This window comes from Ursus arctos, unplaced genomic scaffold, assembly GCF_023065955.2.
Source record: "Ursus arctos isolate Adak ecotype North America unplaced genomic scaffold, UrsArc2.0 scaffold_19, whole genome shotgun sequence".
Classification (NCBI taxonomy): Eukaryota; Metazoa; Chordata; class Mammalia; order Carnivora; family Ursidae; genus Ursus; species Ursus arctos.
Genome location: NW_026622863.1, coordinates 33,867,967 through 33,894,681, shown reverse-complemented (window position 1 = coordinate 33,894,681; position 26,715 = coordinate 33,867,967). Strand labels below are relative to the sequence as shown.

General features: G+C 56.4%; 1 protein-coding gene across 1 annotated transcript in view; it reads right to left on the bottom strand.

Annotated features, from left to right (window-relative positions):
• Positions 1-9,032: 9,032 nt before the first annotated feature.
• Positions 9,033-26,715, bottom strand: part of CMIP (c-Maf inducing protein) — a 231,421-nt gene continuing 213,738 nt past the window's right edge. Inside the window, exons 11-21 of the mRNA XM_026495307.4 lie at positions 25,004-25,069; positions 23,740-23,766; positions 23,430-23,478; positions 20,664-20,771; positions 18,413-18,529; positions 16,652-16,792; positions 15,917-15,964; positions 14,663-14,809; positions 13,663-13,768; positions 11,797-11,867; positions 9,033-9,218 (exon numbers count right to left, since the gene is read on the bottom strand). Coding sequence (XP_026351092.1) covers positions 9,165-9,218; positions 11,797-11,867; positions 13,663-13,768; positions 14,663-14,809; positions 15,917-15,964; positions 16,652-16,792; positions 18,413-18,529; positions 20,664-20,771; positions 23,430-23,478; positions 23,740-23,766; positions 25,004-25,069 — 934 coding nt within the window. The 3' untranslated portion in view covers positions 9,033-9,164. The remainder of the gene's footprint in view (positions 9,219-11,796; positions 11,868-13,662; positions 13,769-14,662; positions 14,810-15,916; positions 15,965-16,651; positions 16,793-18,412; positions 18,530-20,663; positions 20,772-23,429; positions 23,479-23,739; positions 23,767-25,003; positions 25,070-26,715) is intronic.

The following is a 26,715-nucleotide window of genomic DNA, read 5'->3' as shown; positions in this document are numbered from 1 at the left end:
TCAAGCCTGCAAAGCCTCCCCAGCCCCGGGGTCTGCAGCAGCTGCAAAGCGTGCGGAGGGAAGCCGGGGTCTCCATGGCAACGTTGACGTCATGGCCCAGAGGCCAGGCACGCAGCCTCCCGCCCCCACCCGCCGGCCTGGCGCATCCCCAGCCGCGATCTGCCGCAGCTGGGACGGCAGAGGCGTCGGCGCGGCCACCCTGCCTTCTGACCTGTCCCGTCCTGGCCACCACAGGCAGACAGGCGTGAGCCAGGCCCGCCAGGTCTCACCTGCCTGTCCGCTTCCCCCTGCCCCGTTGCCCTCCAACTGCTCTCAGCTGGCAGCTGGCTAAACAGAACTGACTTCCTGTTTCATTAACAAGCAGCCCCCTCCTAGGGGGAATGGCATTTTAATAGGAACGCGGGAGGCGAGGTGCCGCGACCCCCTCCTCCACTCTCCCAGACTCCGGTCTGCCTCCCCCGAGTCCACTTCACAATAGAAGGGGGTGGTTTGTATGTGAACAACACTCAAAGTATCATATACCCCTCCCCCACCACTCTGCCTCCGCCCTTTGCCTCTCTCTCCTGAAGCTTAGGTCCCCCACTTCCTCCTCCTCCCTTCTGCTAGTCTGTTCCTCCCTTGTGCCGGGCCCTGCCTCTGGGCCTCCGCACCGGCTCTTCCCACTACCTGGAAGGCGGTTCCCGGCTCCACCTGCCCTAGGGGCCGGTCCTCTGGGGCTCTTCAAGATCGGGGCACATTAGCTCGGTGCTGCCCCCTCTTGGAGGCGCTCATTCCCGCAGCCTGCACCTCCTTTCAGCTCTCTCCACCGCAGTCCGGAGAAATGCTTTGTGGGGTTATTTGTCTAGTGGCTACTACCTCCTCCAGACTGCATGGGGTGGAGGATGGCCTTTGCTTTATTGACACCTGAGTCTGCAGCGTGCTTGACACACAGCAGGTGTTCAATACATTAAAAAGAAATAGCCTTATCGAGGGGCGCCTCCGTGGCTCAGTTGGTCGAGCCGCCAACTCTAGATTTCACCTCAGGTCATGATCTCCCGGTGGTGGGATCGAGCCCGGAGTGGTGCTCCACGCCGGGTGGGGAGTCTGCTCCCGATTCTCTCTGTCTCTTCCTCAGCCGCTCCCCCTGCTCTTTCTCTCTCTTTCAAATAAACAAATAAAATCTAAAAAAAAAAAACCAACAACAGCCTTATTGTGATATAATTCACTGGCCACACAACACACCCAAGTAAAGCGTACAGTTGGGTGGTTTTCAGCGTACTCAGAGTTGTGCCAACATCATCACACGCACGGGAGAACATTTTCATCATTCCAGAATGAAACCCCGGGCCCCTGCCTGTCCCCCCAGCCCCTCAGCCCTGAGCAACCGTTAGTGGACTTTCTCCATAGACGTCCCTATTCTGGGCATTCATATGATTGGAATCCTAGAGTATGTGGACTTTAGGGACTGGCTTCTTTCACCTAGCAGGGTTTTCGAGGTTCCGAGCAACACACATTTGCTCAGTGAACGAACTAAAGTCTATGGAAGCAAGGGGAGGGCGTTCTCCTGGTGAGCGGACAGCCAGCTGGAGGAAGACGCTGGGTGCGCGTCTCCTATGGGACAGAGCTCTGGGAGAGCCTGCGGTCTGGCTGCTCCGGCTACACATGTGATTGTCTTCAGCTCAAGGCCAACCTTTGCTTCGGGGTTTTCCATGCATTCATCCATCCATTCATTCATTCCACAGAAATGCAGGGTTACGATCTACCAAGCTTTCTCTCGTAAATGAATGTACTACCCTTCTTTTAAAAAATCGGTTGAAGTGGACAGAAGCTTGCTTTCCAGAGGGACTGGGGGCTGGACCCTTGAACTCGGCAGCTCTGCAGGTCCATTCTGCGAGGGCCTCCCCGTCAGGGTGCACGCCTGAGAGACTTTCCCGCTTGGGGTCGCTCACAGGCAGTTCTGAGGTGGCCTCTCAACACAGGCATCCAAGCGAAAACCATTTTATTGTGGTGTATTTCAAGTCCTGGACCCTTGCTGCTTTCCCCGGCTCCGGGTTTATAGAAATTCTAGAACTGTGCTGTCCATACACGAGCCACTGGCCAGATACGGCTGCTGTTGAGCGCTTGAGATGCGTGTGACTGGTCCCAGCTGAGATGAGCTGGAAATGCAAAATAGAAGACTTTGTACAAAAAAAGTGAACTACCTCAATAAGTTTTATATCGATCACTTGTTGAAATGATATTTGGGGCCTGTTAGGTTAAGGAAAATACATTGTTAAAATTAATTTTGCCCGTTTCTTAAAAAAATGTGGCTACAAGGACATTTTATATTATCCATGGGGCTTGTATCCTATTTCTCCAGGACACGGCTAGCCTTGAACAGCCAACGCCGGGGAGATAGCCCCCAGCCCGGTGCCCATGAGGGTTACCATGGGAACTCCAGGGGTCCGAGGAGCTCTTGATGCACTGCTATCCAAAAAAAAAAAAAAAAAAAAACCAAACCAAAAAACATGACAGAATCACTGACCCACCTCCCACCTCCGCAAATCTCCTATTGCCATTGTTGAGGGGAACCCCAGAGAGGAACTGCCCTAGCGTCTGGCTATACCGTCTGTGGCCGCAGCTGACACTCCAGGGCCCCATTCCCTGAGCCTCCTTCCCTCGGGATCCGACAGCCCCTCCTCCTCCCTGGCACATCAGAGAGGAGACACAGCCTGGCGTTTTTCGAGGAGCAGCTTGTTGTTCCTACCATTACACTGAGAGGGAACACAAACAGCCAAGAGGCCTATTGCCAGGGGCTTGGTGGAGACCTTCTGGCCGGTCCCCAGCCTCCCGCTGCTGCGGAAATGGCCACATGTGTTCTGGGGAAGCTTTCGTTTCTGGAGGTGCGTCTGAAGGGCAGGTCCCGATGCAGGGACGAGGGGGTCAGGAACCACAGGGACGGTACCTCCCTGCCAAATTGAGAGAGGTTGGCTCAGGCTAACCTTACTCGGCATTAGAGAGGACGTGGGTGGGGGTAGGGTGGGGGAGGGCAGCATGGAGGTTTTCAAGGCCCTATCCAAATCTGAAGAGACGACACTGAGAAATAAAGCCAAGTCAGACGTCCCACTCTATACAGCTGTGCATGTTGTGCATGGGGCAAGGACGCCACATTTACCGGAGTTTGTGTAGTTAGAATAACGGTTGTCCAGCAGATGGCAGTAGAGTGTTTTGAGGAGGGGACAAAGCTCCACCGGGAGGCGACTTGGTGAGGATGGGCCAGTTCTGCTCCGCGAGAAGTCACGGTGGCATTGGCACCACACACCCTCCGAGGCCCAGACCCAGCAGAGAAGAGCAGCAGCCATCTTTCCTCTAAAAACTGCTTTTTTGGTGCCGTTTTAAAAAACCGAGGCGAAATTCATGTAACCCACCATTTTAAAGAGGCGTTTAGAGCAATTATAGTATTGTGCAATCACCACCCTTCTAGTTGCAAAAAATTTTCATCACCCCAAAACAAAACCCCATAGCCATTAAGCAGTTGCTTCCTAGCGCCCGGGAAATACCACTCTGCTTTCCCTCTCTGTAGATTTGCCGCTTTTGGATGTTTCCTATAAATGGAACCAAACAATGTGTAGTCTTTTGTGTCTGGGTTGCTTTTCCGAGCATCACATCTTCAAGATTCACCCGTGTTGGAGTGTGTATCCGTAGGGCATTCCTCCTACACATGGATAATAGTCCGTTGTCTGGATACACCACAGTTATTACCTGGACATTTGGATTGTGTCTACCTGATGCCCCCCCTTTTTTTTAGATTTTACTTATTTACTTGAGAGAGAGAGAGAGAGCTCATGAACAGGGCAGAGGGAATGGGAGGAGCAGCCTCCCTCGCTGAGCAGGGAGCCTGACCACATGTGGCACCTGGGACCCTGGGATCATGACCTGAGCCGAAGGCAGACGCTTAACCGACTGAGCCACGCAGGCGCCCCTGATGCCACTTTTAAAAGGGGTTGTAACACGTGCAGTAAATGACATAAATCTGAGATGTGGAGCCCCGCGAATGTTTGAACACCCACGTGACTGCGGATTACGATGTAGGGCATCTTCCTCAGCCCAGAAGTTCCCTCCTACCTCCCCCCGCCCCGCACCGTCAGTTACCGCTGTTCTGACCTCTGTAACCAGAGATGTCTGGCACCTGTTCAGGAACTTCATGTAAACGGGATCCAATGGTAAACCCTCATTTATGTCTGGCTCCTTTCACACACATAATGTCTGTCCATTAATTCACGTCACTGGGGGGATCCGTAGTTGGCTCTTTTTGTCCTTTTTGCAGGGTTCCATGGTAGGGCCATGTCACCGTGTCTTTATTCATTCTCCTGTTGATGGGGACACCTGAGCGGTCCCGCCGTGTGACTGCCCTGCTTTGTTTATTCTCCGCTTAGTGGACATTTGGCTTGCTTCCAGTTTTTTGGCTATTACGAAGAATGCTGCTATGAACGTTCTTGTTTGTGTCTCTTGGCGGATTCGAGCGCTCGGTTCTCTGGAGTGTATGTCCCGGCGCGGAGGTGTGGGGTCACAGGGTGGGCAGGTGTTTAGCTTTAGCTGATATGCTTTCCAAAGTGGTCGAACCAATTTCTATGCCTACCGGCCATGTAGGAGGGCTCCTGTCAGCCTCCACCTCCAGCTCTGAACACGGGTGCAAGTGGATTCCGGGGTCCCCGGCTGTAGAGTCCTTCCAGCTTGGCTAAGGTCTGGGCAGACATACCTGGTGACCGTGCAGGAGGCACTCCCAGGGCAGGCAGGCGTCAAAGCTCTCCACCCCAACGAGGAGGGTGGGAGATAGCCGGGGCACTGACATACCAGCCCTGCTTGTCCTTGAGAACTGCTGCCAGGCACAGCTGCTAATTCTAGGTCCTTTGAAACCCTCCTTGGGGAATCAGTCGAGAAACCGAACATCATCTTCGACTCCTTGCTGGCTTTCCCTCTATACCAGTCACCATGTTCTGCTTTCCTCCTAAGCTCCTCTTGAATCTGTTTCTCGACATGGTCCCTGCACTGGTCCCAGCCCCATCCATTCACCAGCCAGCAGTGTGAAGATCTCCCCCAAATGCCCTGCTCCCTGTGTGACCTTGACCAAGAAACCCAGCCTCTCTTGGCCTCCACAACTCCACTGGGCAAGAGGGGTCGGGCTCGTCAGGAGGAGTAAATGAGTTCAGACCTACAAAGCCCTTGTTATCGTGCCTGGGACACATTTGGGGCTACAGAAGTGTTTCATTAGAAAATGAGTAGATAACTGCAATCTCTTTATCACTCATAGCCCTCAGGATGAATCCCAGACTTGGAAGTATGATTAACCAAACACTGGCTCATCTTACCCCCATCTTTGCCCTCCAGTGGGTCGAATCTGGAAGATGCATTCACTTGGAACATATGACTGTGACCTTATTTGGAAAAAGAGTCTTTGCAGATGTGATCACATTAAGGACCTGTCCATGCGCTCATCCTGGGTCATCCGGGTGGGCCCTAAATCCAATGGCAGATGTCCTGATAAGAGAAAGCAGAGACTGGATGCAGAAGCGGGGAGCGGGGGGGCTGTGTGAGACAGAGGCGGAGGGGCTGGAGGAGTGCAGCCATAACCAGGAATGCCCGGAGCCCCCAGGAGCTGGAAGAGATAAGGTGTCTTCTCCGCAGAGAGAGTGCGAGTGACCCTGCTGACATCTCGACTTTGTGGACTTCTGGTCTCCAGAAGCATGAGAGAATAAACTTCTGTTGTTTTAAGCCACTGGGTTAAAGGGAAGACACAGTGAGGCTCAGCTGTGCCATGGGGAGGGCACTGGCTGGACTTGGGGCAGGTGGGGGTCAAAGGATCTGAGGCTCCCAAGCTAGCAGGAGCGGGCAGGTCCGACGAGGCTAAGGCTGGGGTGTAAGAATGGTATTGCTGCCAGAGCCGGAGCTGTGGAGGGAGGCTACTGTGAGGCTGGGATGCCCCGGGGAAGAAGCACCTTGACCTCTCTCTTCCAGCCTCCCGACCTCCCCCAGGTAGCCTGCATTCTCCAGGCTCCCCTAGAAGCCAGTGGGCAGACGATCCCAAGTGCTGTAGTAGAACCTAGTGAGGAGGAGGGCCGAGGACAGTGTGGCTGACAGGGCCCCCCTGCATTTGGTTGTTATGTGCACGGTGCACTGGTGTGAGCCGGCCTTCCCCTGGCTGCGAGGGATCAGCGACGGAGTAGGCGGCAGTGCCCTGCACGGGTGTCTGCACACGCACACGCACACGCACGTCTTCCCTGGAGCTGGCCATCACGGAGCTGGGGGCCTCGTGGTCCTCACCCATGGCACCTGCTTTCCTTGTGTGGCCAGAGGCGGCGCCGCTGATACCCCATCATGTTCTTGGGCTGTCCACTAATGGGTGTACAGAGGCCTCTGGAAGCGAGGAGCACAGGAATAGGGAGCAGGGATGGAGAGAGGCAGGGCAGGTGGTTAGGGTAGGCAGGTGGTGTAGGACAGACCCCGGGAGGCGGGGACGGTGCTGCTTGTCTTCCGGAGAGAGATGAGGGGCCTGGCTTCCGGTGGAGTAAGGAGATGGGTAAGGAGACTCAGGAGCATTCTGGAGTGGCTTCTGAAGGCTGGCAATGGCCTGGACATGGGGTGGGGTGAGCAACGGGGCCACGGGACTGGATTAACTCCCTTGCTGGGTGAGGAAACCCTGGAAGGCAAATGACTTGGGAGAGGGGTGGAAATAAAGTCTCTCCTTGGACACACTGCATTGCCTCTTGGGGACATCTGGGTGAGGGGGCAGCTGGATGGGTGGTTCTAGGCTGTTGAACTCAAGAGAGGCTTCCATAAACCAGCATCTGTGTTGCCCAGAGGTCCTAGGAAGGCAGGGTCTCAGGCCCCACCCAGACCTTGGAAATCAGAATTTGCATTTTCCCAAGAAAGGCACATTGGTTCTAGAAGCTCTGGATAAGAGCGGCCAGAAGGGCCCTGATGTACACATTGGCATCCGGGTTTTCCCCTGGGGGCGTTTTTTGGTTATTCTGACTAGCGATGTAGCCGTGGCCGGCAGAGGCCAGGGGATGCCGCATGACATCCTAGGATGCCCAGAACGACCTCATGACAAAGGGGGATCGGCCCCACATGTCAAGAGCAGCACGAGTTAGGAGCCCTGGACACTCAGGAGTCCTGACCTGGGCCTAGGTCTTGTCCCCTTCCCACCCCCACCGAAAGGCTCCCTCGAAGCCACACAGAAAGGCCAGATGTCAATGAGTCACTTACAGTTTATTTTTGCCTGAAAGTATTTCACATCTCTGAACACAGCTACGTGACAGTAGTATTAACCATCAGGAAAAGCAACAGTGCGAAGGGAAAAGGTGGCATGTCTCGGTTCTTTTTTTATTTTTTTTTTCCTTTTTTAAAGTTTTTTAAAGTTTTTTTTTTTGTTTTTTGTTTTTGTTTTTTTTTGTTTTTGCTTCTGCTTCTTCCTGCACCAGAGTGCTGTAAAGTATGGGACCAGAGGGGAGAGAATAAAACCAAACAACAGAAAACAACAACAACAACAGAAAAACAAAACAAAACACAAAACAGAACACACTCACACGCACACACAAAATAAAACCTGGCACGTAAAATGAATTAAGACTGAAACCCAATTTCTTTTTTTTTTCCTTTTTTAAAAAAATGAGGGCATAGTCGGGGGTAATAAAGTCTACCTAGCAAAGTATAAAACGACAAAAGCATGGTTTCCATTGAATAAGATTAAATATATATAAAACAATTACATTGACTGGGGGTTAGGTCTGGAGGTGCCGGAGGGGGCGGTATTTGTGCTAAACCAACAGAAAAGGGGGCTTGGGGGGAGAGGGGACCCCAAGTAAACCATAAAAGGGCTTTCCTGTACAGTGAGGGCTTGTTAAGAAAAAGCCGACTGTTTACAAAAGAAACGGAGGTTGGTCTGTCTCCGGGACTGGGGTGGGGACGGAAGGGGCATCTGTGCTGCAGTGGTCACATTCGTGGGGGGCGGGGTGGGCAGTCAGGCTGGTGGAGGCGACGTCTCTCTCTTCTCCCAAGAGACCATGCAAAGAAGCAGGCATGCATGAGGAGACCACGAGAAGCACAGGATGGCAGGGAGGCCGCGGGCCGCAGTCTCGGTGGGGACGGGCATGGCAGAGGCCACCGGAGATGGGAGCTCTCCGGGGCAGGGGGCAGGGAGGGCAGGTCAGCACCCCCTACACGTGTAAAAGGGGGCTGAGAGAAAGCTGGGGCCTGGCGGGAGCAGGACTACAACATGGGGACCCCACTTCTCCCCCCCCTCCGCAGCCTGACCCCCACCCATGAGCAAGTTGGAGACATCTGGGACTTGGAAATGCACAGTGGGGGCGGGCGGGCAGACGGACGGCCGAGCATTAGCATACAGAATCCATTACGAAAAAGCAATTAATTTTCCAAGGAGGTTTTTTTTTTGTCGGTTTCCTTTAAAAAAATAACAATAATACTACCACTACCCCAACAGCTGACTGGTTTGTACAGTACTACAGGCCAGGGGCAGGTGGGGTGGGAGGGCAGGAGGGAGGGAGGGTCAAAGACTTCATAAATAAGAGGCAGGTCCCAGACCCGCAATTTGTCAACATTTCTTAAATAGGCGCATTATTTAAATCTTATGTACAACAAGAATCACTTTGCATAGCAATGGTGAGGACACAGGACGGTGTGATGACATGTCTGGGTTTTCTTGTCCCAATGGCGGCGGGGGGGGGGGGGGGGCAAGTTCTTGGTCGAGCCTCTGAGGAAGAAAGCAACCTTCCTCGGCCCTCGAGGCCCATCGGGGTCGTTTGACAGGTGGCATCGGGGTTGACTTTTCCCACACAGCATTAAACACAAAGGCAAAGAAAATCCACAAAGGGTCCCCCCTCCCCAAGCCCCCCACCCCCACCCCACCCCCTCCCCCGACCCGCTGATGCTCCTCTGGTTGCTACAAAGTCCATTTTAGATCAGGTCAAGGTTTCCAATTACGAAGCTAAAAGAATCAGGTGGGGCTGGGCGTGCTTACGGCCCCCCTCCCCACCCCCTCCCCCCTCCGCCCTCTGCCCCCAGAAAGACTCCCCCATCTATCTCACAGCCGGGACGCTGGGGGTGGGACCCCAGGACCGGCGCTCTACGGCTATTAGTCAAGAGTTGTGTGTCGCAGCTGCAAACGCCTTCCTGCCGAGCCGGGAGCTTCACCAGGCTTCCGTGTAGCGGACGTCCACCTCCTTCAGATTGGGAAGCTTGGCCTGCGGGGCAGCAAGGAGGAGCCGGTCCCTTCCAGCACCCGGCCCCGCGGTGCGCGGCTCCCCTGCCTCAGCGGTTGGGGGTCCCGCCCTGCCCTCCCCACCGTGCCATGGGGGCTCCCTGGAGCTCAGAGCGGGGTGACCTCGGGGAGAACACAGCACACGGGGTGTGCCCAGCCCCGGAGACAGTGGGTGACAGCTGCTGGGTCTTCCACACCCCCTCCTCTGAGAGGCTGTGCACCCCTGGCTCTGCAGGCGGGAAGCCTGGGTGTGAGCCCCGGCTCTGCTACTTGCTGGCCACAGGACTCAGGGCAGAGCCCCCAGTCTCTGGGAGCCTTGGCATCATCTGTGAAGCGAACGGGATCCGGCCTCAGCTCCCAGGGCGGTGCTAAGGACAGAATACCTAAGGCACAGCGGCGGCGGGACTCTCTGCGTGGCCTCTCCTATTGCTTCTAGCCCCTCACCGCCAGCAGTAGGGCAGGGAGCGGAGTGGGATCCTGGATGCCCGCAAGGACAGGTACTGGCGGAGGTGGAGATTCTCCCCGCTCAGATCAGACTAGACGATTCTACATGCAATAGCTCAGAGCCGTTTCCCGTTCTCCATCCCTGCTACCCAGACACAGCTCCTGTCTTCCTTCTTTCATGAACAGCTGGCTGCTTCTCCACAAGGCTTCCCTGCACTCCCTCCCTTCCCCCTTTCCCCGTGTACCCGCCGGCCAGGGCGACCTGCGACCTGTGACCCTGCGTGCATACACACAAGCGCGCACAGCTCCTCGGGGCTTCTCTCCTGGGCCCGGCTCATGGCCCCGCTGCCCAGGCAGAGGTGACACCCTGGGGGCCTGCAGTCACCTGTGCAGCTCTGTAAAAAAAACTTTAAGCCAACTTCTCAAAATCAGGAGACCGCAACACGCGGACGTGGTTTCCAGGTTCTCCTGAAAAATGGGAAGCTCTGGCTGGACGGGGCAGTGAGCTGTGTGGCCTTGCCCGCCTGGCGGAGTCAGGCCGCCTCCCCAGCGGCAGGAGGGCCGCCCCCAGGCTGGTGCGATCCCCGCAGCACAGAGGCTGGGGCTTCACCCCAGGACCCGCGAGTTGGCGCCACGGGTCCCTCGTACGCGTGAAAGGGGCTTTTCTCCACAGCTGGCTGACTACATACACCCTTTGCTGCTCGACTGCAGGGTCTGGATCCGCGCTCCTCCAACTTCCAGGGGCATAGCAATTCTTGGTAGTGGGACAACAATGCCCACCTGGACTGGAGAGGAGGCCTGAGTCTACACCTGGGACAAGCCCCTTGGGGGGGCACTCAGGCCAGCTCCACCCCCGCCCCCTCTCTGCGTGCTGCTCAGGACGCTTTGCTCTCTCTTCTGGCCGGCCCCCCGGCCAACTCGCTTCTCAAACCCTCCTTCTGTGGAGGGTCTTCTGTACCAGTGAACAGGGCTGGCTGTCCCCTGTGCCTTCCCTGCTGGTCCGCGAGCCCTGTCCTGCCTGGCTTACTGCGTTTATCTGTCTGCCAGGCTGAGCTTCCTCCCGGGCAGCGGTGAGCCAGATGCACCCAGCGTGGGCCTGGCACATAGTAGGTGCTTCCAAAGTGGCTGTGGGTCTGCCTGAGCTGGAGGTGGGAGTGGAGGTGCGGGGGGGACCTGCTGGTGAGGATTCCCTCTGAGTGGCTTCCAGAGTGCGAAGGTGCCAGTGGGCTGGTGGTACCATCTGGCTGCCTGGGCCAGCCCTTCCGACCTTGGCACTGGCTATCTGCAGCCCTGCTCACTCCTTCTGGGGCAGATGGTACCGGGCCCAGGGGGACGGGGGCAGGAGGCTGCTGAAGGCCCAGCTTCCTTAATCCCCAAGACTTGTTTTACAAACAAAATGTGCCCTACCTTTTCCCACCCAGATCCTTCTTTCTTTCCCTAGTTTTATCTTGCCAACCTAGCCCAGACTGCCAGTCCAGGCTCTTATCTGTGTGACTGCACCAGCCCCATAAACGTGCTTCCTGTTTCTACTCTTGCTCGCACCACCTCCTGCCCCCACAAAAAATCAGTTTTCCTCGTAACAGCCAGAACAAGCATAATTCACCATATTGCCTAGAGCCTCTGAAAGCTTTCTACTGAAACTGGATGAAATCTGGAGCCCTTCTGTGACCTGAGACCTTATTCAGTCTGGCCCCAGTCTATTCTTTCTTACTCTCTAGTCACATCTGCCACAAAGTCACTTCGTGCCAACCCTTTCTGCCTCAGGACCTTTGCACTTGCTTTTCCTCTCACCCTTTGCATCTGTGGCTTATCTTTTAGGTCTCAGCTTATGTGGCTTCTACTTCAAAGGGACCGTCCTGAGGATCACAAGCCAAACAGGCCCTCCCTATTTCCCATCTACCCATTCCCTGCTGGCTTCCTCTTTATCACTCCTTTCAACCTGCCATTATTCCATTTACTGCCTTATCTGCTAGCGGAACAGCCTTCCTGCTGGAGAATAAGCTCCACAGGGCGAAGAACCAGTATTTAGATGCTGTTGGATGGAAGGAAGGAAGAAAAGAAGGGAGGGAGGGAGGGAAGGAAGGAAGGAGGGTAGGAGGGAGAGAGGGAGGGATTACCTTCAGATCTTCATAGGTGTCGGCCGAGAGCTTGGTGCTGTTCATGTTTAAGCTGCAGAGACTCTTCATGGCTGTACAAGGACAAACAGACACAGTCATGAGGTCAGTGAGGCTCCCACAAGGGTAGCTGCAGGTATGGGGCAGTCAGCCTGGGGGGCTGACTCTCGTGGCCCAGGCCCCCCGATGAGGAGATGAGAGTAGGAGAAGTGGAGCTTCAGGGGCACGGCCAGGGGCCACCAGGACAGAAAATCTGTTCCAGGCAGACACGGGTCTGGGCCTATGTTCTGTCCCTGCCCTCTGAGCTTCCCTCCTTTCTCGTCCCACTGTCACTCCCTCCACTGCCTGTACCCCAAATGTCCTCAGAGCTTGCCTGCCATATCGCAGATCAGCCCCAGGGGACCAGGCCTGGCCCATCCCCCAGGGGAATTCTGGAAGCTCTCCCGGTAGGGTTGACCCAGGCCCCAACTTCTTCTTCTTCTTTTTTTTTAAAATATTTTATTTATTTATTTGACAGAGACAGACAGCCAGTGAGAGAGAACACAAGCAGGGGGAGTGGGAGAGGAAGAAGCAGGCTTCCAGCGGAGAAGCCTGATGTGGGGCTCGATCCCGCAACGCCGGGATCACGCCCTGAGCTGAAGGCAGACGCTAACGACTGCACCACCCAGGCGCCCCCCAGGCCCCAACTTCTTGAAAGCAGGTCTCAAACTTTGGTTTGGTCAGGAGTCGCTTGTCAGAGATGCGATGCTCTGCCCCACTCTTCGGGGCGCTAAGCCAGGGGCTGTGCGACTCCAGTGACAGTGTCCAAGGAGCACATTTGTACAGAAATGTCTCCAAACCTCATCTTCTCTGCCCTCCATTACTCCCGTCTCCTGTCCCCACCCCTCCCAAGCCATCTGGAGTTTGCCAGCAACCCTGCAGGTGCCATGGCCACTGCCCAGCATACCCCTCCTCAGCCGCTTCCTACATACGTGTCTTGTCCACCCAGATTCAGTCGCCTCCCTGGGAAGCCTTCCTCGACTCCTCCCAGCCGAGGCATGGGGCCTCTGGTCTAAATCAGTGGGTCAGAAATGGGAAGTGCAGATTCCCAGGCTCAGCACCCAAGAACTTAGTCTGGGAGATTAGGGTTGGGGTACGGGAATCAGCATTTCTGGGTTCCCCGAGTGTGAATGTGTCTGTATGTGTGTGTATATGTGTGTGTGTGTGTGTATTTAAAGATTTACTTATTTTAGAGAGACAGCACATGTGCGAGTGGGGGGAGGGGCAGAGGGTGAGAATCCCAAGAAGACTTCCCGCTGAGCGCAGAGCCCAATTCGGGGACTGATCCCACCACCCACGAGATCACGATCTGAGCCTAAACCAAGAGTTGGACGCTCAACCGACTGAGCCACCCAGGTGCCCCTTCTATTAGGGCAACGCTTCTCAAACTTGAACAGTGCATGGGAATTGCCTGGGCATCCTGTTAAAATGCTGTTTCTGAGTCAGCAGGTCTGGGGTGGGACCTGAGAATTTGCACCTCTAATCCCAGGGGATGGCTGCCGTGGCTTGGTCAGGGCAGCCGGGCAGCATGTCCTAGAGCACTTCCCTTGAACCTGCTTCCTCAGGCAAGTATCTGGAGGATATGGATACTCATTTTTCCTTTTCTTCTAGAATATAAGGTCCCCAAGGTCAGGGGTATTTCCCCTCCTGTGGTGTTCCTAGCACCTGGAATGGTGCCTGGCACACAGCAGGTGCTCACCAAACACGTGCTGGATGAATGAATACATCCCAGCACACAGCAGAGTGCACGATGCAGTCCGTGCTTAGCCGAGGTTTGCTGAATGCACGCAGCAGGCCCTCGCCCGCCCTGGCAGCCCCCTCAGTACTCACAGCTGAGGGCCAGCAGGCCGGCGTCGGTGACGGGCGTCTCGCACAGGTTCAGCACCTGGAGCATGGTGAGGTGCTCCGACAGGAGCCGCAGGCCGGCGTCTCCAAACTGCGGAGCACAGAACCTCTTAGCCCTGGGACTCGACCAGCTTCCCCCAGGCACCCAGGGAAATGACCTTGAGCTTGAGGCTGGGGTAGCAGTGGAGGAAGGCGATGGGGACAGAACCATGGCCCTCCAAGCCCCGGGGGTCTGGGCTGCTCTCACTTCTCTCCAAAGACTCAATGCTTCTCCTGACCTGGGTTCGAGTCCAGCTTCTGCTGGTGGGATGTGGGCCAGGCAAGGGCCATCCCCAGGAGTCTTGCTGTCTGTCAGGGAGGGCTTTGAACTCAGTGGCTCTGGCTACAAGTGGGGGCCAAGGCAGCTTTTCCCCGGGGCAGGACAGTGGGACGGGGCGGGATGGGCCTGGAAGGCAGACTGCCAGGAACACCCTGGTTTCTCTTCTGTAAAACGAGGGCGCTGGTGGGGCTACCCATCCCAGGGGTGGCATGGGGACCACATGCACTGATTCACGCGAGGTGCTCCACAGCGCAAATGACCCTGAGCACGGGCAGCAAGTAGCCGTGTGCTGCGGTTATTGTGAAAACAAAAAGACCCACGAGCTGCCCGTGTGCTCCCCAGGCAGGTGCGTGACACCAGCCCACCTCTTAGCCCTGCCTCTCAGGGCTTCTAAGACTTGGTCCCGCACATCCCTGCCCTGGGCCTTAGCAATTCCACTGTGAAACAGGCTTCAGGAGATCCTAACCCTCCCCTGGCCTCGGGAGTGGGTGCTGAGCGGCGGAGGGGTGTGGTCATCAAGAGATGGGCCAGGGGCTCTGGGCAGAGAGGCCAGCCATAGAGGAGGGCAGAGCAGGTACAGAGCAGGGGTGCGCTGGGGCACGGAGGCGGGTGCAGGCTGCGGGGGCGGTGGGCGCATGGAGCAGGGTGCAGGCAGGCAGTGTGCACCTGAGTGGACCACAGGTTGAGCTGCTTGAGAGAAGGCAGTTTGATGAGGTGCTCAGCGCAGGCACTGGTTACGTTGGTGAAGGCCAGACTGAGGTTCTCCAGGTTCCCGAAAGAGCCGGAGCTCAGCAAACGAGCCAAGTCGGCGTCCTGCAAACAGACAGGCAGCTGGGGTCTCGGGGGAGGCCTTGGGCTGCCAGCAGCTCCTGAGAGCCCTTCGGACCCCTCTCCCCACTTGTCTTCCCTTGCCCTGCGGAGAGCTGTAGCTGGGGGCAGCAAATCCCCAGGAGGTGGGGTGACAGTGTGGCTCGGGGGGGTTGGACCGAGGGGGCTGTCGGGGAGGGAAGGGCTGTTTCCACGTCCCTGTGGGTGAGGGAGAAAGCCTCCAGTGCTGTGACTCACACCCTGAATCACCGACTGGGGTGTTCTGAGGCCACGTCCCTCCCACAGGCGTGTGTGCGTGCACGCGCGTCCGTGTGTGCCTGGTCAACTCACTCTCCCAGGCAGCGGCTGTGCCCATTTCCCACCTGCAAACACTGAGGCCCCCCAACTCTGAGGCCTGTGTAGACCGATGCATGTGTAAGCACCAGACCGTGAGGTCACGGAGGGTAATATCCGTTCTCCCTTCCACCTTAGTGACTGAATCCTTGAGTTTTAGTGGTCACACAGCTGCCCTGAATAAAGGCTAATCTCCCAGCTAGGTGTGGCCATGTGCTGAACCTGGACGACGGTGTACAGGGAGATGTGCCCACTAGAACTTTCAGAAAGTCCTGAAAGGGAAGGGGCATGTTCTTCTTTGCTCTTCCTCCTTCTGCTGGTTTGAATGCAGATGTGATGGCTAGAGCCTGAGCAGCCTTTTTGGACCATGAGGTGGAAGTCTCATGCCAAGGACAGTGGGGCAGCAGGAGAGAAGGGACTAAGATCCCTGAAGACTTGTAAATGGGGGTGGAAAGAGGCACCAGCTTCATAGTGTAACTGTGGTGATAAAATGAACTTATAACCCAGTATCTGGTATATAAATGCTTCATGTATGTTAGCTATTATTACTATTATTAACTTACGGTAACGTATCAATATCAACAATAATCTATCACATTCGGTTTCCTGCAACCCAATTCCCTCCTGGAAAAGCTGGCCTGTCAAGGACTATGTCATTCATTTTCACTTCCACCAGACACTCTCTGCTGTTCCCCAGAGGGGAGGCCTAACCACCTCCTTCCCTCCACCCAGCCCCACAGAAGAATGAAACCAACTCACTGTGGACTTGGAGGGCAGTGTTAGCCTAGTAGGCCCACCTTTCCTTTGCTGCAACAGAAAAACCAGACTGATTACGACCCATGCTTTCCCCTGAGCTTCCATCTTACACACCCTCTCCCCATTAACATCACGCACAGTGCCAGGTTCATTTCTGGGTGGTACAAGGCAACATTGTGGTAGAGAGGAGATCCCAAGAAACACCAGCAGGGGAAGAGAGACAGTGAAGCCCCTTCAAGAAGGGAGTGTTAGCGTACAGCTACTGCTGGAGGCCTCTGGGTCATGTCTCAGAGGCATCCCACCTGTGCGGAGAGAAAGCTGGGGTATTTACACACCCTCCCCTATCAGCCACCGGGTCAGAGCTGCTCCAGGGGACCAGGGGCATGAGTCCACTGCCACTCTGAAGTCCAGCACTGGTGCCCTTAAAGAACGGCCTAAGGGACATGGATGATGTTGGGGGGGGGGGTGCCAGTGACTGGCATGCATGACTCTGGGGGTGAGGACGCATTCCTGGCATGGCCGAGGAGGAGCTATGTGACTGTGGGTCACTGACTTGACCTCTCTGCAATCATCTGGGAAGTGGCAGGTGGCAGTCCCGACTTCTCTGGGTCTGCAGGAGGACTCACTGGGACAGAGGCCCGTGCAGGTGCGGTGGTCCTGGGCTCTGCCCTACCATACCCCACCTGTGCTCTCTGGCTGGCCCAGCTCTGGAGCCGCGGAGCCGGGCTGTGGACTCACCAGCTCCTTGAGCTCCCGCTGCCGGTCACACAGCTGCTCGTACATGCGCTTGCCCACGCCCGTGCTCTCCAGGGTTGAGATGATCTGCAGCTGGGTGTCATTGTTGTCGATGATGTTGTATTCCAGCATCAGGCACAGGATCTGCCCGAGAGCAGGGGAGGCACCTTACAGCTAGCCTGAAGCTCTGGGCAGGGCTGCTCCTTGTAGGCGCAGAGGGCCAAACCCTCGGCCTGGGCCAACAGCCCCACACACCCGGGGAGAGGGGTCTATGGACAAGCTCAGTGTGCTCTATGCACCCCAAAATCTTATCCTGAAAATGAGTAACCGTGCTCTCCCCTCTCTGCATTTCTGCCTGCGTGATATTGGGCAAATCACCAACTGCAGCTTCCCATCCATACGATGGGAACATTCGTGTACACCCAGCTGAGCACAGAGCAGGCCCTTGGCAAATGCATGAAGAAAGGATGCATGCTAGGACCTGAAGGGTTGGTAGAGAGCCCAAAAGACAGGACACCTCCTTCCATCCCTAGTTTCCCCACCTTTGCCCGGCACACGGTTGGTGATCAAGACATGTTCACTGAGTCAAACTGGAGCCCCGGAGAGCACCTGCCACGTCCTGCCTCCTGGGGCCTCGGGTGGCTGCATGCCTCACTCTGCTTCCCAGCCCTCCTGCCCGGGCTTCACGTGCACAGCCCGGCCTCCAGATTTCCTTTCCGATGACAACTCCCCCTCCAAGGAGAGCCCACCTGGCCCAGGCCCTCACAGCATGGCTCACCTGCCTCCCGGCTCCCTGCACACCCCTGGCCCTGCAAGTCCCCTGCACAAGCACGTGGATGAAGCTCCAAGACCCTCACCAAGGCCTCCAGACACCTCGTAGGCTCTTCAAGCCCGTCCATCCGAATCCCCAGCATCCTGCCCCTTGTCCCAGCCGTCCTGGCCTCCTCCCTGTTCTCACACCACACCTCCTCCTACTGCAGGGCCTGGCCTGTGCTGCTCTGGCCTGGACACCATGCTCCTGACTTCTTCTGAACTCTTTGCCCCCAAATCTCACTGCAACTCTCAGTGGCAGGGAGAAAGCTCTGGGGCTCAAATTCTTGGGATGCTCTTCCCACTAAGAGGTGTTCTCAGCCCCAGCCCCTTGACTTGGGCTGGCACGTTCCCTGGGTAGCACGTGGCACGGTGACACCGGCTGACTTGGAAGGTGCGTGAGGAAGAGCAATACGGCTTCTGCCCGTCTGCCTTTGGACAGTGGCCTGGGAGCCTCAGGCTTCTGGGGACTTTGGGAGGAGACAGAGAGGAATCAGGCCAGGCGTGTGCTCCCTGGTGTGCGGGAAGGCTGCAGCCCCAGGCTGCTGCGTGCAGAGAGGCCCGAAGTCCCAGATGCTTTGGCCTCCCCTTGAGAGACCCAGAGTGAGAACCTGTCAGTTGAGCCCAGTCACCCCAAGATCTGTGAGCCAAATATATGAGTGTCATTGTTTTAAGCCCCCGTTGGGGTGGTCTGTTACACAGCAATAGACAATGGAACAGAAACCTCCCCTGATCCCTTGGGTCAAAACAGATCACAAGTGAAACGGATAACTTATTTGAGGGAGACCGCACGCTCCTGCGAGGCTTAGGACAGGCGAGGGCTACACCTGCCGCATCGGCGGCTGTGTCCCCAGCTGCTTTAACAGCTCTGGGCTCCTACAAGGTCCTCAGTCAACAAAGGCGAAGGCTCGAACGAGACAGCAGCCTTACCAGGAACTTGGGCCAGCTCCTTACCTCCACCATGGTCTGGTTCCCCCTCAGCGCCAGGAGCATGCAGGGGCCCAGCTTGTTTTCCGCCAGGGAGAGCAGGAATTTTTTGGTCTTGTAACAGGAGCCCATGAGGATGTGCACCTGCGAGGAGAGACGGCTGTGTGAAAAGCAGCGGCCACCACGGGGCTGTGGCCCGAGACGCCTGCTTCTGGGATGCTGAAAGGATTCCCAAACCAGAAGGCCCGCCCACATCCTATCTGGACACTAGATCTGAACTGATCATCAGACCCCCCCCCCCCCATATTCCAATGTGGATGAACCTCACGGATATGGTGCTAAGGAAGCCAATCACAAAGGACAAATCCTGTAGGATTCCATGCACGTGAGGGACCTGGAGCGTCGGACTTGGAGGCAGGAACAGAGTGGTGGTGGCCGGTGGGGGGGGGTGGTTAGTGTTTAGGGGGCACAGTGTCACCATATGCAGGACAGAGAACAGTAGGGAGCTCTGCCTCCCCTTTCCCAAACTCTCTGGGAGCTCTAAGGGATGCTGAGTGATCCCTGCCCCAGAAATCCAGGAACTGGCAAATTCTGCCCCACCTGGGTTCCAAGCAGGGCAGCCACCGAGAAAACGGGGTTTCTTTCTGGTGTATCTGGAGGTGGCACCCAAGGGCAGGGGGCCCCAGCCAACAGGGCTGGGGGCCCAAACACTTGGTGTGCTCCCCCCTCCGACTTCGTGCGATAGCAAATGCCCTTCCATGGTTGGAAACGGCAGCCTAATCAAGGGGACCTCTCCTGCGCCCTGCGTCTCCATGGAAACGAGGCACTGCCATCCCAGGGGCTGGCTGCTTCCTTTTCCATGTATATTTTTTCCGCTCCATCATTAACAACTCTGGCACACGGACGCAATCTCTCAGGCTGGGAAGCTGCCAGCTCCCCGGCTTCTCTCGCACACTGAGTCCCCACATCAAGGGGTGGGGGTCCACTGGCTGTTGCCATGGTGAAACTGTGACATCAGGGGAGCCCTCGTGAGAGGTGGGGGAGGTGCAGGCAGGCAGATGCCAGCATCTCCAGGACGCACAGGGCACCTGAGAGGGGCTCATCAGGCAGCGGGTGAGGAGTGGGGGGCCAGTGCGTAACGAAGAGGCTCTAAAAATATGTCCCTTTCAAGAAAGATTCCAGAGGCAGCGCTGGATTTGTCGTCACTGCAGAGAGCTTCGTGAGCTGCTGCCCCACTGCACGGGTGGCCCGGCAGAGAGACAAGACCGACCGCAGCCGTCACCTCTGAGCAGGCCATGCACTAGGCCCCGGCGGGGCACCCCGCGTCCACTGTTGCATGCACTGGCATGGTGACCCCGAGACGCCGGCACTCCACTCCCTGGCTTACAGACGAGGTGGCGGAGCCCAGGTCGCCACGCGAGCGCACAGCCGAGCCTCCACCTGAATCATGTTTTCTCAGGGTTGGGAACAGGCACAGTCCCAGAGCCCAGCTGGCCGTGTCAGCAAGCAGGACAGCCGAGGTCTCTGGCCACTGGGAGGGGAGCCTGTGCCCCCTTCAGGAGACACACATGCTGCCACTGGCAGGAGGGGTTGGCTCTGGACAGCGTGGGCTTGGGTCAAGGGAGGGACATGGAGGCTGAAGGCCTGTGTGACCTTGGGCAGGCCACCAGACCTCCCTACGCTGCTTCAACACAGGTGTGCTTAAGGGGGAAGGCTGAAGGTGAAGAAATGGTGCACGTGAGGCGTCCGACACAAAGAAAGTACTGGAAGTCACCGGGGGTGCAGTTACTGGTTTGGTGACCTCAGATCTCTGCTCTCCAAGGCCAGACGATCATCCTGACCTTGGCTTCTCACGGCAAAGATCAGGCGAACCGCTGGGTCTGCAGTGCCTTCTGGAAGTCCTGTGCACACCAAGCCCTCAGGGGCCCGAAGTGAACGCTGCCGCTACAATGAGCTGTGTGAGCTTGGGCGGTGAGCGCCTGGGGCTTCAGCCGCCTAGTCTGTGAAGTGGGGTAACGGTAAGCGTCACCTCCTCACGGAGCTGAGTGGGACTGAGTGAGAGCAGGAGTTTCAAGTCCTTGGCCGGGCGCCCGCTCAGGTGAGAGACAGCAAGGGACACTTGGGGTCGTCACCTTCATCACCATCTTCAGCTTCGATGCTGAAGTGTGGAAATTCCCAGGCTGGCCACCACTGCCAGATCGGGGCAGCTCTGGGCTCGGCAGGAGAGGCAAAGCCAGGCCCTCCCGCCGTGCCCAGCGAGGGGCCCCGGCCCACATACCATGCTGGCGAACAGCTCCCCATCGTCGTCGCAGGCCACCCCTCCAGGGCTGTAGAGCTGGAACCAGCCGTCCTTGCCGGCCCGCACGCTCAGCAGGCACGAGTGCACCTGCGGCAGAGGGGGGCACAACGGTCAGTCCCGAGGGCCCAAGGGAGCCCAGCAAATGATAAAGGCTCAGACAAGTCCCGCAGTTAAGAAACCTGTTTCACTTCTAGTCCAGCAACTCCCACCTCCTACTAAATACCATGGAAGGCCTTTTAGGAAAAAGTGTGGCACCCATAAACTGCGAACTCCAGCCATTCACCTTCAGCTCCGAGGGACGAAGGGCCAGGCCTGGCTTGGTTAGTTGCCCTGAACAAAAGCAAGTCTATGGCCAAATCGGGGTGGGGGGGGGAGGAGGAGAGGCTCAAAGCAACTGCTTGGACTCAGTCCCCTTTTCACCTATGACCTTCTCAGGGGGTGGAGGGAGTTCTTTTTCTCCCTTCTCTCTCTGTGCCTCTAACTCCTCTCTCCTGCTCTCTGGCCTCAGCTCCCCCTGAACCTCTGTCCTGCTCACTCTCAGGGCACCCGCTCCCTCCACCGCTGGGGTCTGCACCTCCCTCTGAGTCTGTGCCTCTCCCTGGAAGGCTCTCTGTCCAGGGTGGGACAGTTCCATGCACAAGCACAGCTCTCTCTGTGGGTCTCAACTGCCTTCCCAGAGCTCTGCATGTCAGTGTGTGGGTGGGCATGTGTGTGCAAACACGTGTGCGTGCGTGTGTTTGGAAGGAATTCCACAACCACCCCGGCCCCTCCTATAACTGCAGAGAGAGAGAAACAAAGGCCTTTGTTTCTTCCCCTCCTCCCTGTCCTCAGAAGAGAGCTGAGAGATGTGCCCGATCATTTCCTTCAGGAGTGAAGGACAATTTGCTGCCAAAAGCCACTTACTCACAGATATTCAATTGATCACAACCCACACACAAGTAAACAAAACCGAGGCGGTGGGGCTTTGATTTTTCCCTCTGAGTTGGAAGAATATCAAATGTTAATTTGTCTACTTCAAAGAAAGAAGGAATCAAGAGTATGAAACTCTATTCGGCAAATATATCCAACAATTTATAACTCTGGCTTCTTCAGGAGGGAGAAGGTGGGAGGGGAGAGTGAGGGAGAGAAACAGAATCAAAGGCAGAGGCACACAGGGGCCTGGAGCAAGGCCTGGTGAGGGGCCTGCTGGGGGCAGGGCCTCCCCCGCAAGACCAGCCCCTTGCTCTCCAGTCCCCCCGGGGGCCTTGTGGATGGTACCGGGCTCGGAAAGCTCCCTGCCAGCACTTGGCTCTGCCTCTCTGCTCTGGGAAGCAGCTGGGACCACTTTTATTCCTCATCTTCAAAGTTTGTATTTGAACTAAAGGCTCCCTTTCCAGAGGAATTCTGAGAATCTGTCTTCACTCACAGGGAAGGATGGCTTAGACCAGCACTGTATCCAACCACTTAAGAGCTCCCGATCTGCCATTTCTGCTTTTCCCACTGCATCTGAGGACCAACTTTGGGAATCAGGGTTTATTATTTTTTTTTAATTTTAATGTTTTTTTATTATGTTAGTCACCATACAGTACATCCCTGGTTTCTGATGTAAAGTTTGATGATTCATTAGTTGCGTATAACACCCAGTGCACCATGCGATACGTGCCCTCCTTACTACCCATCACCAGCTTATCCCATTCCCCCACCCACCTCCCCTCTGAAGGGGAATCAGGGTTTAGAATCAAGGTGTTTTACAACTTGATCCTTCGAGAACGGTTTTACAGCAGGGCCTCCAGAGAGAATATTCTGGCTCCGTCAAGAAGAAGAAATCACTTCCTCCTTTGCCCATCCTTAACCTCCCGCTCTGCTGGGGGTACGTGTGTCGCGGTCTGTCCCCACTCGGAAGCCGGATCCCCTCACATCCCAGGATTCATGGCCACGGAGAAGGGGGCTGCGAGCTCCACGGGGCAAGGCCAGCGTCCTGTTCGCTTCTGCAGCCCGTCTGGCCCAGGGCGTCTGCCGCAGAGCTGGCCACTGGACCGGCTCGGGGAGCCACACTTGCCGGGTCTGAATCCTGCTGTGGTCACGTACCAGCTGTGTGACTGTGGGGATGCCCCTCAACTTCAGGTTTCCAACTCTAAGAGGAGGGTACTTCAGAGGTAAATGGGGTGATGACAGAACCTACTCGTGCTTGTGGGTGGGGGGGGAGTCAAGGAGAAAGCGCACGTGCCCGACACAGGGCGAGCACCGAAGCAAGGCTAGCTATCGCTACGCCGATACAGTGGGTGGAGGAACCCAGGCCCCTCTGAGTCCTTGCTCACACAGCCTCTGGCGGGGGGAAGCTGAGCTCTCCCGGAAGCCCAGATACTGGAGGAACAGAGTGGCCCTTCAAGGAGGCCCACAGCCACCATGCCTGGGCAATGAAAGCCGGCTCAGATTTCAGCTCAGATGTCTTCCTTGGTTTGCTGCTTCTCAGGTCGGCAGCCTAACGGGGATCCACTGCTGTTTTGGAGCTGGCTGGGAAGCCCTGTGCCAGTCTGCCCCTAAAGCAAGGCCTGTGCTCCAAGAAGAAACCGCCAGCCAGGGGGAAACCACCTCTGGCTAGCCTGAGTTTATAGTAACGGACTGACATCACAGGCCGGGCACCCCCATCACAGGGGGTCGTTGTGTTTATGCACAAGGCAAGGAGCCTTTGGAAACCATTCTGAATGCCCGTGGGAGAAAGGAGGCCCTGACAGGGTGCCTTCGAGGGAGGGAGGGAGGCCTCACCTCTTGTCGTGGGTCTTCGGCGAACCTCTGAATCACGTACTTCAGTTCCCTGAAACGGACAGGGTGGCGGCAGAGTCATTCCCAGGGTCCTGGTTTGCATGGACCGTGACAGGGGCGGAGGAGAGGGCCGGGGTGGGGGAGCCTAGCAGAGCTGGCGGGGGTCAGAACTTCCAAATAGAAGCCACGGCTGCCTCCCAGAATGCACGTGACCGAGAAGGGGTGGAAGGAGGGCTGGCCGCGGGGGAACAGCCTCAGGAGAGAAGACATTTGCAACGGAAGAAGGTAATGAAGGTGTTGCCCCAATACTCACTTGGTGAACTTCTCATGTGCGAGAGCTCTGTAACAAAAATAGAGGGAAAACTGCAGTTAGCGGGGTGCTTTTGAAACCCACAACGATCCAAAGATCTTCCTCTAGGGACGGTGAGGCTTTGTCTGATCCCAAGAATGAGGAGGAAGTTGAGAATGAAACACGGACATTTTGCCCCTCCTTGAAACTGCACAACAAAGGCCTCCTTTGATGAGGCAAAGATCCTAGGAATGGGAACGGGAACGGACTGAGCGCCCCCCCCCCCCCCGCCCTTGGGGCCTGCACCTGCAGACAGCAGCGGGCTGAGCGGGGTCGCCGTGACCCAGGTGTGCTTGCTAATTGTTCCACCGCGAAGGTGCGGCTGCACTAATTACCGCTGTACATCAGGGGGACGTTCGGGGACCATTCTCCAAGTGAATTGCATCATGGGCCCACTGTCACATGTGTCCCTGGGGCCGTGGGGACAGCAAATGTAGCCAATGACGCCACTGCTCTTTGGAGACAGCCGCGGCTCTCAGGAGTTAGATTTCTCCGGTCTCGAGTCCTGGGGGCCCCAGGGACCGGCCAGGCCAGCAAATGGGACAATTACCGGGTGTAATGTCCCCCTTGGAGAGCCACATTTCATAAACACAGGCTCGTTAATCGGCTCCTGAGAGAGCCCCGAGCTGCCTCCTGAGGCCTGCCTTCTCCACATCTGTCAAAACAGAGACCTGGAGGCATTTTAGGGCCTGGTTACTCAGACAAAGCCTTCTCCTCAGGCCATTATCCACCAGACAGTTTTCTCCCTATTTTTCCTCGGATAAATTCAATATTGAGATAAGGGCTGGCAAGAGAGAGACGGAGGGCCCATTTCTGGCCCGACTCGCCCTGGAACACAAGCTAATAATCGTAACGGGTGCAGTAAGAGCGCGTTCAGCACACCGCTGTATGGCGCAGAAAGCAATGCCATGTGCATTATCCTGTGATTTTTACTGCGGCCGCCGGAGAGCGCGCAGGCAGGGAGTCCTGGTCCCAAGTGAAGCATAATCAGAATCGCTAACTTCGCTGCATGAAGGCACGGCGGGGAGGGCTTTGTCTGCTTTCTGAGCTCAATGAATCCCTGCAATGCTGCAATGAGGTAATCTCCCCATTTTTCAGAGTGGGGGGTGGTGGTGCCTCCCCAGCGGTCCCACAGCCGAAGACCAACTTCTCCATCTCCCGCTAGTGTCTGTGGTGTTCCCAGGGTGACTTGTGGACAACTGAGGTCAGAGACAGGTGTGGGACTTACTCTTTGGGGAATGGAATGGGTTGAAGCAAGCTGGCCAGGGACGGTCTCCAGTCATCATAGTCAGACCTAGAGAGACAGGGGGCAACAGTCAGGTTCGGACTGGACAAGGAGAGGTTTACCATGTGCTGTCACGGATGGCCCATGATGGGGCGAGGGTCTGGCAGAGACGCCCATAGCACCAACTCTGCTCTAGCCACCTCCTGCTTCCAGGGAGCTGGGGAGACAAGCAGCTGGTGTCTACGGGTACGACAGACAGAACCTGTCCCGAGACTTCCTCATGGCAGCCAAAGGGGCCAGCCCTCCAGCTCCACCCATCCCCTTTCCTCCCACCTCACCTCTGCACCCAGGTTACCAGATCGTCGTTCTTTCTGACTTTCAAATTACTGGGTTGAAATCCTAACCCTCACACCTTAGACTGTGTCTGTGTTTGGGGACACAGATGCGATGAAGGTAAAATGGGGGCCTAACCCAGTGTGACGAGTGTCCTCATGTGGAAAGGAGACCAGGACACACACACACACACACACGCACACGCACACGCACACACACACACTTTGGGAAGAAGACCCTGTGAGGACACAGGAAGAAGGGAGCTCACTGCAGGCCTAGGAGAGAGGTCCCAGAGGAAACCGACCCTGCCCACGCCATGATTTCCCATTTCCAGCTTCCAGGACTGCCAGAAAATAACTTTCTGCTGCTCTAGCCACCCGGTCTGTGTAATTTTGTTGCGGCCACCTGAGCTGACTAGCAGAGGAGGCTTATGTTGGGAATGCAAAGGCATTTTCATCCTTGATCAGAACTGAGGGGCAAATTTATAGACTGATTCATAAAAAATAATAAATATATGCTATTCATTTGCAGTTTGGATCAACCCACCTGATTTATCAGGTGCTTCTCCTCTTATGTCCAGATAACAGTGTTTTAACAAAACAGTCCCTATGAATGACAGTAATAACAGGGAGAGTAATAGTAACGGAACAAAACCCAGCAGCTAGGACGGTGCCAGCATGTTGTCCACGTGCCACATGACGCCAAGAGCTTTACCTCTGTTCGCTTACTCTTCACAGTGAAGTCGCTAAGATCGGCCTCAGTCAACAGATGGGGAGACTGAGGCGCAGAGAAGTTATCTGCACAAGCTATCATAGCTCTGACAGACAGCAGCTGAGGCCTCAGGTGGGACCAGGCACTGGAGGGTCCTGCCCCCACCCCGGCCTGGGACGGACTGTTCCAGAACAGGGACACTAGCGTGAATGACAAGGGGAGCTGCAATGCGCTGAGCACTCCCTGCGTGTCGGGACCACAGACCATGGGATCAGCCCGCCCACCACGAGTCTGTGTGACAGGCGGGAGCGGTTCTGTGGCTGGTGAGGTGACCGCACAGCTGTGCCGCAGAGAGAGGTCCCGGAAAGGGAAGCGACAGCTCCTGGAGGCCGCTGTGGAGTCAGCAGGGCCCCCCATCCCGCCCCCAGCACAGCTTCTACCAACAGCCCTGGAGGAGGAGCCAGGAGGGTGGGGAGCAGGGGAAGGAACACGCAGGGCAAGGCAGAGCCTCGGCCTGAGGACGGATGGGCCTTCAGCAGGCACTAGAGCATTCCCACATGCCCTGGTTAATACTCACAGACGCCCTGCCAGGCCGAATTCCCACAACCCATTTTGCAGGAGGAAAACAAGGCCCACGGGTGTTTCATATTTGTACAAATCACCCACTAGTT